Source organism: Drosophila santomea, chromosome 2L (genome assembly GCF_016746245.2).
Source record: "Drosophila santomea strain STO CAGO 1482 chromosome 2L, Prin_Dsan_1.1, whole genome shotgun sequence".
Classification (NCBI taxonomy): domain Eukaryota; kingdom Metazoa; phylum Arthropoda; class Insecta; order Diptera; family Drosophilidae; genus Drosophila; species Drosophila santomea.
This window is the reverse complement of record NC_053016.2, coordinates 6,602,239-6,614,667: the sequence shown is the minus strand read 5'-3', so window position 1 is coordinate 6,614,667 and position 12,429 is coordinate 6,602,239. Positions and strand designations below refer to the sequence as shown.

Genomic DNA, 12,429 nt, shown 5'->3' with positions numbered 1-12,429 from the left:
CATCCTCGTCCTCATTCTCGTCCAGCTCGTAATTGTTGGTGTTTGTTATTTCGCTACGGTTACAAGCTGCATTTGCTGCTACTTTCGCAATGTGCGGTAATTTGGCAGCAGGAGCAGGGGAGCAGCTATGGGGGTCCTGCTCCTGCTCCTGCTCCTCTGTGCCCAGTTTGTATCAGGCGGCACAGCATCAGAGGATGGACAACAGCAGGCTGCCATCGCCATTGCCATCGCCATCGCCATCGCCATCGCCGGCGCATTTAAATGCATTCTGTGTGCATGGGCCATAAATTCGGACGCATTTAATGTTTGTTTTTGCATGCTCAAGCCACAAATTTCTGCGTAGCCTCCGTGATGTCTGTGGATTTTATTCCGCGCATTGCATTCGAGTCAGCAAATTAAATTCACAAATGTTGCACTACCAAAAATAAATTTATTTATTTACTCATTTGCCCGACAACGACGACAACGTTTTCAGGTTTGTTTTCCCATCTACGCACGACAAATGCAACATTTTAATTTCGTTTTATGTTTGTCGCTAAATGTAATTAAGAGTATGTTATGTTTTTATTGCGTTTTTCTTTCGCATTTGTACCTGTTACTAGCGGCAGTGGGTTGCTTTTTTTAAAAAGTACGTTACATGGCAAAAAAAAAAGGTTTTCCCAAACCAATACAATAGGGTACAGTTTAAACAAGTTTAAACAATTTCCAAAGTCACAAAATAACATCGAAATTAGGTTCATAATTGGTTCTAAAACAAAAACAAATTCCTCTACAATCAATTTACAGAGTAGTAGGTATCAGGTAGTCGAGGTGCTGAAACATAAATGTGCCTCTTGTTTAGTTCTGTTAAATCGAGTTGCGCTGGCTGGTGTTTCCGATTTTCATTTAGACCAGTGCGCACCATTTAGTTTTGTAGCAATTCATTCGATTTGCTATGTAAATGAAAATTGTTTGATTTCATTTGAATGATGCAATATGCGATCTTTTATGGACACATTTTTGGCCAATTGACGGCACATCATTTGCCCCATCTTAGCTGGCTTTAGGAAGTACGGCTTATAAAGGGCAAAGGGCACCAACCTGTCTATTAAACTGGCAAACTGCAAAGCTCTGAACAGGCAATTGTTTCTGTCATTTTTGCGGCTTAATGCCTTATGCCTTTTAAAAGGTCGTTAAGCAGGCGACGGCGCTGTAAAATGCTCATATAACACGCAGCACGCGTCTTGGCCATTTGATGCGGCGTGACCAGAGCGACTGTAACTGTTAACAATTTTTTCCGGTTAACCCTTTTTGGCCAACGCCGTCGTTGTCGCAATTTTTTGTGTCTTTTTCGCCGCACTCACACTCACGCACGTTATCGTCCACACAGATACAGACACACACATATGTACTCTTGCCACATGCTGATGTGGCAAAAGTTCTGGGCCGGCAAAAATGCAAGGCAAATTTACCAGGACCAAAAAAAAAAAAACACAAAAAATGCAACTATGACAGCTCTGGTCGCTCTGGACAGAGCCAACAAAACGAGCCACAAATGTGGAAGGCATGAAAAAAAATGCTTGAAATATGCCGCAGCCATTTTTATACATGCAAAAGTTTTAAGGGCGTACGCCGCATGAACCCCAATATGCGATTTAAATTGGCCTGGGAAATTAGGCTTAACAAAGTTTCATTACTTTGCCCATGCAAAAAGTGCGATCAACTGAAATCTGGCTTATGCTCAATGCTGCACTTTTAATTTGTCAACGAGATTTAACCGAATTGAATTGGGATTACTGTCTTATAGGTTTTATGAAAAATGGCTTTACGAACTTTCTGAAAACTCTGAAACATTTAGGTAAGTGGCTTATACTATAGAACTCTATCTGTGTTTATAATACCAAACTGAAAAATATACAAATGTTTGTTTAAGGTCGCCTAGGGGTCTAACATTAAAAATTTAGAATGTGGCAAGTTTGTGCTGCATACGATTGAAAGAAAGATACCTCTCCTAAGTTAAGTGCAGAAATACAAAGAAGAATCAGAAGCATTCATTAGGTTTCAGTAATGGGTGTTTCCAGTCACGACAGACGGCGTTGCCGAACCTTCTCCTTCAAAAAGGACCTAAGCTCAAATCCCACAGTGTGCAGCATATGTGTCCTTGCATTTCCATGCGATGTCTGTGCCTGTGTCTGTGTCTGTTCCCGTGGCTACGTGCATATATGTTTGCGTGTGTGTGTGTGTTGCCACTGTGGCACTCTGCTTTGGGCCCAAACTGTTGCACGGACTGCCTGCTGAGCTGATTCTCCCCGTCCATTTCACTTCATCGTCCGTTGCCATTTGTTTGCGCACATATTTTTCAAGTTTTGCCACAAAAACTGATTTATGCGAATGGACCGAGGCACGCCCATTTCCCATTGCCCATTGCCCTTGTCCACCGCCCATGCCCATGCCCATTCGACCCTGCAGGAGGCAATAAAGGCTTCTGTGGAATAGGATGTGGACGTGGACGTGGACTGTGCCAGTGCCAGTGCCAGTGCCGTTCAGTAGCCGGATGATGTTGATTTGTCAACTTGAAAGGCGGAACTTGTTCAAAAATTCCAGCACTTCCTTTTAGTTTGTCCATTCCTTTCAAAGATCTTAATAATTTTATTGGTTTTAAATATTGGTTGTTACATATGTAATTATTTATTATCTTCGCACGCTCTAGCCGAGCTATAGATCCAAACCACCGTATCCATGTGGTGCTCAAAAGTGGAGTAGGGACGGAAAGAGACTGGTAAACTAATATCCTCCGACAGTTTTGGCAAATGGAATGAAAAATTCAAAGAACGAGGATGGACCACAACGAAGCGGTGCAACGCCAGTCGAAGACTTACCCACTACTTTGACAAATCCATACTGGGTCTTGGCCGTGACCGTATTGATTTGGCACATGTATCGGCCCCTGTCCTCCTCCTGGACATTGTTGATATGCAGGAACCAGGTGCGGTGCTTGTCGTGCTTATCGTGGGTGACACTAATCCTCGGATTACGCGTTATCACGTGGTTGTGAACTGTGAGAATGGCCGACTGCTCGAAGTGCATCCACGCGACCTGCAAAACAAAGCAAAAAAATACAATAATTATTCAAGGCGTTGATATGGACCAAGTTATGATGGATGCCAACCAACTGCGGCAACTTCGCCGAACACATGTATGTATGTGTGGGTCATTTGACGACAAGCTGTCAACGCTTTTATTGGCCAAACTTTGGGCCATCATCATCAATTTCAATGAAGGATTAACGACCGCATTCGGTTCTCAACTTCTTCCACATGTCACAGCCGATCCGCAGACCAGCGTGAACCTCTAGCAAAGGGAGAAGGATGCTAGGCTGAGCACCCCCCACTCACCCACACGCTTATGCAACATCAATAGTTTTCGTTTTCCGTCCAACAGATGGCGTGGCAGGGGCTGAGAACAACAAGCAATTTATGCAAATATAAGCACCCAACGCATTGGCTGAGACATCCCGAGCGCGGGTAACAAAGAAGGTCGATGCCATTTCAATGATAAATTCCAAAGAAGTGTCAGGGAAGCCATGGTAATGGTGGGCGCTGCTCGCCCAGTGGCGTCGGCGAAAGGGGATTGAATGTAATATCCCGAAACGCTGCACTATCAACATCAGCCGAAGGGGCGCCACAGGAAAGGAGAAGCATCCAAGAAGGATTGTGGATGGCAAACGTGGACTGATATCGGTTAATTTTTCAACGTCTGCCAGGGAAAAACGTGCAGCCCCATAGACGATGAGCGGGAATTGGAGACAAGGCGAGGAAGTCGCCATCAAATTTGCTTATTTTACATTTCGGCGCCGTTGACTTTGGCATATTAAAAGTCAGGACTGCAAATGCTAGTTTTGCGATGCTGTTGCTCAAAGTAGAATCGAATGGAAGAATTAATGTAGCCACGTTTATCAGCCAGACGGTAAGATAGTGGACTTAGAATCCATAGAAATGAATTGCTGAGTGGATTTAAGTTATTAGAAAGTTTGCTTTAAGTTGCAGCCAGCAAAATCTGCTTGAGTTTGCAAGTAAATTTTAAATGTATTATTATAAGCTTTCGCTTAAAGGCCATTTCAACAAATTTAATTAGACGCCATGTTAGGCCATCAAAAGTTCCCCTCCATTCTCCTAAAGGCAGGCGCAGCCACAGTGCGACTCTTGACCAAATTATTATACGATTTTCGAGTAAAAGTCAAGGCAATGTAGACTTTTGGGCGGTTGTGTAACATTGCGACTTGTAAAAGTCTTTTCCACAGGCCAAGCACCAGCTGCCATTAAAATTTCACGCATATTTTAGTCCATTTATGGCTAGCAAATGGCATGAGCTGTGCCCAGAAGATTACTATTAGTGGCACCAGCACTTATGCTGGTCCCAATTTGAAAGTTTTGCTAATTTGAGATACACCGTCATTGCCATATGTATGCAAAATAGTATTAGTAAGATTGGGTGGGTCGGCATCACTTGAATATACAGCGGACAGACTTACAGACAGACGTACGGACAGACATACGGACAGACTTACAGACAGACGTACGGACGGACTTACGGACAGACGGACGGATTTAAGAGCGACCACAACAGTAAACTAAAATACCCTCTACCCTTTGTAAATGGTGATAATATGGAAAAGGTATATTTGGTTAACTGAGCAAGCCCCGTCGTAAGTGAATCTACCCTGCCACTGTGACACCACATATTTCACTTAAAGCAGAGCAGCTGAATATCCACGAGATCCATTAAAGTAGTTTTTTATTTGGGAAGAGCTGCAAGCTCTTTTGTGTTTATCTTTATTTTCATGGAGCAGAAGCTTTCACTTGTCTCAGACACATGCTGATGGCTCGATTCGATAGAAGCCGACAAACAAAATGACCAATTTGCAATTTGCGTAATGGCACAACTCTTGCCAGCCAACCAAAATTCCTTGCCGCTAGCCGACGACGCCTGCCATAGAAAATACTAAATGAAGTCATAAAATTTAAAGTAAAAACTAAAAAAGAAAACAAGTAGAAAAACTTGTAGCCGAAGCAAAAATAAACAAACTTTATTATGCCTGAAAATGTTTATGTTCTGTGGGGGCGGAGTGGGGGAGTGGGTGGAGTGGGCGCATAGGGTTGAAAGTGGGGCCAAGCAACAACATAAACAAAGTAAACTTATGCTCATGTTACTGGCATTGTTGTTAGTTCGGCTCTGTGTGCGAGTTTTTCGACTGTTTGTGTAGGCGTTTAAAATTGAAATGCAAACAAGGACAATACGTAGTGCTGTGGGAAATGGGAAAATGGTAAAGGGGGAAATGGGTATGGGTAGCTAAAGGGCTTCAGCTAATAAAAATCTACTTGCTCGACATTGGCAGCGCAAGAAGTACTGAAAGTTTTTGAAACACGAAGGATATCGAAGTGCGTATGCCCTATCTGATGTGCTTCAAATCAATTTCAATGATATATTTCTATGCATGTGTGTTAAGTTTAAATGCAACACATTTTCAGGTGGAATACAGAGTGAAGAGCTGCAGCCCCAAAAAGAAAATATTTCATAAATATATATGCAAAAACTGGGATTTAAAGTCAATATTGAATAACTAAAAAATGTATTTTCTTTGTTGTTTGTTATTCCGACAACCACTCGCACAACAGATATTTTTTTAGTACATCGATGAACAACTTTCATTGGAACATTAAACTGCTTGTTTGCTGTTAATACGCGTTCCTTTTTGTTTGAGTGGCCAGTTTGGTGGAAAAGTGGTTATACCCGCCGAGGGCTTAAAATCAATTCCCGGCTACCTGTCTGTTTGTGCTAAAGCCAATGTGCCGTGGCGATGGGCGGTGGGCGGTGGGCGGAAGGGGGTGGCCCACCCACTCGCTAGGCAACTATTTTGCATGCAAAGTCACGTTTTATTGCAGCTACAAGCGGTCCTCGCTGGTTAACTTTTGAGCTTACCTGAGGCCAATGAGGATAGCACCTGGAGATGAATGGCTGTGCGGAGGCGGGCGTAGTTTGTGCGGTAATGGGTGGTTGTGAGAGGTTGTGGGTGGTTGTGGGTGGTTGTGGGTGGTTGGGGCGAGGGTCGCACATGCCGAACTTAAGAGACATAAAAATTATTACAAGCCGAGTGTTGAGGCGAAAGTCGAGAATGAAATTTATGCACGTTTTGGTCGCACGCACATTATGGAAATTCAATTGGATGCAAATTTAAATTGTCGGCGGAGCCACAAGGCAGAGCGTTGCGATGCGGTGGATTCTTCTAGGCACGCCGAGCGCCGCCCAAAAGTGTGCACCACACAATGAATATTGATCAGCTGGATGGAGCAGTGTCCACTTCGCATTAGCACCACACCCACAACCACACACACACCCACACCCGCACCCGCACCAACTATTCGAATCGATTGGCGGTGGAGCATTTATTTCAGCGCAAACCAAAAGTCGCGGCGAAAATTAACTTCGCTCTTTATCCTTTTTGGCCAGCAAGTTGACGCTGTGCATTTTGGGTTGAAAAGCCAAATGCTACATTTTTTATTTAAGCTTACATAAATTGCAACTTTAGTCTGCTCTTACCTTATAGGATCCCAGGTTCTTGACTGAGCAAGCCAATTTTACGTTACGCCCCGCGGGCACAGTAATATTCTCGATCACATCCGTGAACTCGGGATCTTCGCTGATGACTGCAAATAAAATGAAACAGTGGGTATTGGTAACATATTATGATAACGAAAACATTAAACTACATAATACATACGCTTAAATTTGTATATTTTGCTTATAAACTATATTCATATTCTTTTTATAACTTTTTTGAGAAGAAGAATCTTAATTATAGGCAGATACAAGCAGAAGTAGGTCTAAACGAGTGAGTATTTGACAAAATATATTTGATGAACGGATCATTGTGTTCAAACAATTTCAGAATATCGAGTTCCGCACTTGGTCTATAGTATCACCACAGGACAGCTGCATAACACGGCCAATTTGGGACGACTATCCTTCCATGTCGTCGCTTTTCTGACGGCTAACTGTGTGCCACGGAAACTTCTGCTGCACCGGCAACTCATTTAAGTTCTAATCACCTGCAACGACGACAATTAATTTGCTGGCTTTGGCCAACGACAGCGGCAGCGGCAGCAGCAGTCATTAGTCTGAAGGCCCATCGGTACCACAAGGGAGCCAGGGAGCTGCAGCATCAGCTGCATCAGGAGCAGGAGCAGGAGCAGGAGCCGAATCCTTGGAGCCCGGGCAGCATCAGATAAACAACGAGCAGTGGCAAAAGCAGGAGGACAAGCAACACCAACGGCAACATCTGCATAATGCGGCAAAAGGAAGTTCCTGTCCGCTTAACCTGAAGATGTGGAAAGGTGTTCTCCTGGACGATACTTAAGCGAAATCAGATGCGGCAGACGGATATTAAAAGCAGCCGACAAACGCAGGAACTGGGAAAATGTAATTATCTTGTGAAACTTGTCCTTTCAAACTCTGTCAATTCCAGCACAGGCCCTGTCTTCAATGAAAGATATTGGTGTAAGGAACTATATGATAAAATGTATGAAACTGCCAGCATTTAAGTAGCAGATATGGGTTTATTATAATGTTAAAGGACCAATTGTCAGTACCGGCTCATCTGAGCTCGTTGCACTTGTCCCGGATCATGTTGAAGGTGACTGTGCCGACGCTTTGGGCGGCGTTGTGGAGCAGCTCGAAGATGTGCCGATTGCGCTGGCCCTGCTCCACGGTCCGCTCGTGCAATCGACGCAGTGCGTCCGAGTAGGCCGTGTACTTGGCCTCGCAATCCGTGTCCAGCTTGAAGGCCTGGTACAGCTGCTGCAGATCGTACAGTTGGCGGGCGGTCTCGTCGTAGAGGAGACTGGGTGACTGTGGCAGCATTTGATCCCAGTGCTCGTGCACCAGGTCCAGGAATTCAAAGTTGCTGAACAGAAAGATGACGAACAGATCCAGTCCCTTGGTCTGCAGCTGCTTGAGCAGGTGTTCGGTGATGTGTTCGCTGCTCGACGTGTCCCGCATATCCTCGTAATCGACACGCAAATGGGTCTCCAGGTACGCATACACTCGCTGCCGTTTCTCAAAGAAGTCCTGCGTGGCAAGCATGACGTCCAGCTGCTGCAGCATCTTGTCCAGCTTGGCAGTGCTCCCGGCCAGATCGGCATGGTCGCCGTCGATGATGTCCTGCAGCAGGGAGCGCAGTATGTGCAGGTAATTGTCGATTATTTCGGCACCCGCCAACTTGACTCGCCCGTACAGCTGCGCCCCAAACTCATTGAGATCCAAGCCGGTGGCGTTTACCTCCGCCTTGGTCAGGTTGAGCTGCTCCAACGCGGCGCCGACTGTCTGCTCGTTGATCAGGCGACTCCCGTGATGTGGAGCCGGGCGGTCAAGTTGCTGGCAGAGGCGGTACATGCGCATCATGCGTATCTCTTGTATGCTAGCCTCCTCGGCCGCCTTCAGCGTGGATCTCAGTCGGTTGAGGAAGACCAGGTTGCGCAGCACAATGGTGTACTCCATATCCGTGTCCAGGTGAGGTCGCACATCCAGCAGCTGCTTGATGAGCGTCACCTTCAGCTGGACCTTCGGCGTGGCACGGGCTGCACTCAGCTTTTCTGTATAGTTGGCGTTCCTGGGAATGCGTCCCAAACGATCCAGGTAATCGTTGAGACTCGGCTCAGTGCGCTGTTGCACCAGGTCGCTTAACTCGCGCAGCAGCTCCAGCTGAAAGTCCTTCACAGCAATGTCCAGCTGAAAGTCCTTCACAGCAATATCCAGCTTGGGAGCAACAGGATCCGACTGCATGAGCGGCAGAAGGCAGAGAAGTGGCAGCCACGAATCGATCATCATCTTAGAAGCAACTGGCTGCACCTGATTGCTGGAAGGAACTGCGTTGTTGTCGCCACCGGTTGGCTGATTAGACCAAGGGGCTTAGATTGGGGTCAGTCTGTGATGCGGTTAGTCCGTCTGATATTCCAAGCAGACTACTGACGATTAACCAGTGCAAAGCGAGCTGTGCTCAGTTGGACTGCCTTATCGCCACTAAGCTTGCACTGAGAGAAATAATGGGTAATCCAAATCATACAAAATATTCATTTTAAAAGAGAACAATTTTATTTTACCTCATAATCATTCGCAAGTTACGGGTATAAAAATAAAACTTTATATAAATAAGAAAAATTTGAGCGCTGATTACAATTCCTGTGACCGAAATACCGCCAATTTAATGCATAACTTTTTATTTGATAGTAATGCGTTGTTATCCGTTCCCCATTCACCAGTTACTCGCTGGTACTAATGCCGTTTCGCCGAACAATGCCATTGAATGAGTGAATCGATACGCCGGAACCTGGAGTGCCAACCGTTTCAACTGCAAATGGCCAGGACATTGGCCCCCACAATGTATCAAATAGTCAGAGCTCCTTTCCAATTTGTCTATGTGGGCAATTGTTGACCGAACTCAAACTGAGCGCGTGTGCGGGATACCTATCACAAGTTAGCTTAAAGTTGCAGACTGCTGCCATTTGACGACAGAACTTCTGCGGAATCCCAAATGCGATGTGGCATGAAGCCACGGGGATTCCAAATCAGTGATGCTCGTCATTCTTCGTTCTTTGGCGCAGCTTGATTGAAGTTCGTCCATCGATTGAACTCAGGGCACTTCCCTTTTATTGACTTGTGACGAAAACAGTTAACATCGATTTCTTTTGACTATTTTATGCATTAGCCTTGCATATTCAATCAAAGGGTATCTGCAACCGCATAATGGCCAACACCTTTTAAGACGAGTTCCAAAACGCAACAAAGACTGTGGAAACGGTTTGGCAAAGAGGGAAAAAATCGCTGAGAAAAAAATGAAAGGCGCACCGATAAAGTTTTTAGAAAAAAATGAAAGAAATGAAAGAAAAAAGAAAAGAAAAGATACCAAAAACCTGAAGAAGAAATTTTCCAACAATTGCACAATTGGCATGGGCTACGCATTCGCTTCAATGGCGAACGACCAAGACACTTTGATTCAAACTGTGGCCAAGGACAAAGGATTTTCGCAGGACGAACGCCGAGGAGTCATAAGGCACGGCTACGCTCCATATTTCTGGCACTTAAGTGACAAAATCTATTCGCAGGAAAGTCATCTGGTTAGGGTATCTACTAGCCAATGGCGCTTTGCTCCGGTCACTCATGGTCATTTTATTCTTATACTTTGCCAGTGATGCCGTTTGAGAAAAACTTTGCCACTTTTTTCATCATCGCCGGCAGTTTTCCTTTTTTTTTTCTGGTGTTTTTTCGGTAACAAAGCCGAAACAAAACTTTCCAGCGCTTTGGCAGACGGGTGGAAATTCCCGCTGGCCAGGGGCGTGAAAAGCGCTAAAAGCGTTTTAATGATTTTAAAGGAGTTAAACTTTTGTTTTTTTCAAAACATTTCTTCGGCGTTTTCTTCTTTGTCCGAACCATTTCCACATCTTTTTGAACAATTGTTTGGTTGTACTCTCCTTAGATTTTATCGCTCATCCCGTGCCCCATTCTAAGTCACATTTTGAGTCGTCTTCTTTTCTTTGAGTATATACACAGTACTTCTGGGCTCAAAGGGTATGGATACACTTCAGTCTACTAAACTGGTGGACCAAATGAAAAAATACTCAATGTGAGATTTTACATATCTATTTTCCCAGTGCATTTATCTGTTCTTCTATTCCGCTTCATTGTTTTCTCAACTTGACAGATTAAGTAAAGGCTTGAGGGGCCAATAGAGAGCATCGCACTTACATATATTTATCAAGTGTGCATTTTCCATCTCAGAATTAAAGCTTAAACTTTTAAGTACAAGCTCGGTATGGAAAAAAAATAGGTTTGCCTATAGCATTCAACCGAATGAGGCACTCTATCAACTGCAGAGTGTTTGAACATACGGCGGGTAATAGTGTTAATACATTTAGAGACATGTCGACCAGGTAAAAGGAGCAAGTATCTTAGTATCTGACATGGCTGCTGCATCTCGGTTAGAGCCTGCATTGTTCTGCAACTGCGTTTTCCAGTCCAAGTACAGTATAGTAGTCCGAGAAAAGCGGGGGAAAGCTATAAGGAGAAGGAGTCTTGGGGCACGGGGCACGGGGAGAGTTCAATCAAGCAAATGTAATTCTGCCCCGGCTGCCAATTGCAGCCAGGAGCACAAACAACAACGATTGAATGGGGAGCACTGACAGTTTGACTGGGTGAATGAGTGACAAAGGTATGTGTTCTTAAAGCCGATTCTGTTGTGTTTGCCGTCGCACATGATGTTTTGGTAGGAGTACGCTTGCAACCAAGAAAAATGTGAATGTAAATTTGAAAAGTGGACTATATAAACAGGTTGCCAAGAGCTGCCAAGCCAAACATACAAAAGTTGCACAGAAGGACACAGGACACACAACGCTAGTCCCAATATTTGTCTATGTACAAGCCTTAACTATGATCGATGTCGCCAGCTTATACCTCACAGGCCACTGAAAGGGTATACTGCATTCGTTGCATAATAGAGGAGAGTCGAAGGTAAGAGAAAGCCTATATATGTGCATGCACACCATAGGTAAGCAAAGTCAGGAGCTGCTCATGCAGCAATGCGCATAACTGCCTTGCAGACAGAGATTCACCTTCACACAAATGCGAAAGTTTAAGTAGCCCCCAGCCGAAGAATGAGCCTCCGCCATCGGACTCCATCAGGCACTAAGTACTGCTCTATTAACCAAGAATCAACAACAACAGCAGACGTTGCGGCCCAGGCCCAGTCTGCTATTCAACGATTCGACAGCAAGGACTCTGGAAACAGGACGAACGCAAACAGGCTGCCTCGCAGGACCTACTCTTAATTATGCACTTTGTGCCGCACACCATACACCATAGCCACACAGAATTGATTGGCCTGTGTGTACTCGATAATAATTATAGGGCCTAAGTAGCATTAGAACAGCTAATGGCCAATGTGCCTCCCTGTTTGCTTAGTCCTGCACATGTGCTAAACATTTTTGATGACCAAATCTTACAGCCACTAGAGTACATTTAGGTGTATTTACCTATGGCATTTTGCACCACACTGCCAATTGATTGGTTGTCGTTTCGCACGACTTTCATATGCATTTTGTTGCTAGCTTCTTAATCAATCGATCTGTACAAATGGGTTATTCCACAAGCAGAAAGTAATCCTCCTGATACACCAAGGATAAGCCGTTTTTAGGGATCTTGTGGTTCTGCATTCACGCCTCTCTAATTGCCAATTTCCGAAAAACAAGTAATAATTCCTTTAATGTTGCTATGAGCAGGTTACAAAGTTTACCAGAGGAAGCCGCGAGTTGCAAATTGGTTTTGTAGTGAGAAGAGCAGATGCAACACCTCCTAACGAGTCACTTTCCCAATCGCCACGTGCCACCTGAAAACCCCTTTGCA

At 44.7% G+C, this 12,429-nt stretch overlaps 2 protein-coding genes across 2 annotated transcripts in view; both read right to left on the bottom strand.

Moving 5' to 3' along the window:
• The window catches only part of LOC120443734 (neurotrimin), a 34,197-nt gene that overhangs the window by 10,586 nt on the left and 11,182 nt on the right, over positions 1-12,429 (bottom strand). The window contains exons 3-4 of the mRNA XM_039622989.1: positions 6,577-6,683; positions 2,859-3,075 (exon numbers count right to left, since the gene is read on the bottom strand). Coding sequence (XP_039478923.1) covers positions 2,859-3,075; positions 6,577-6,683 — 324 coding nt within the window. The remainder of the gene's footprint in view (positions 1-2,858; positions 3,076-6,576; positions 6,684-12,429) is intronic.
• LOC120443735 lies at positions 7,535-9,000 on the bottom strand. Its single transcript, XM_039622990.1, has one exon. It carries the CDS (start codon positions 8,860-8,862, stop codon positions 7,630-7,632), a length of 1,233 nt encoding a protein of 410 aa, XP_039478924.1. The 5' UTR covers positions 8,863-9,000; the 3' UTR covers positions 7,535-7,629.

Excerpts from the sequence above, each read along its gene's own strand:
- LOC120443735 (XM_039622990.1), bottom strand. The coding sequence starts at position 8,862 with ATGATGATCGATTCGTGGCTGCCACTTCTCTGCCTTCTGCCGCTCATG.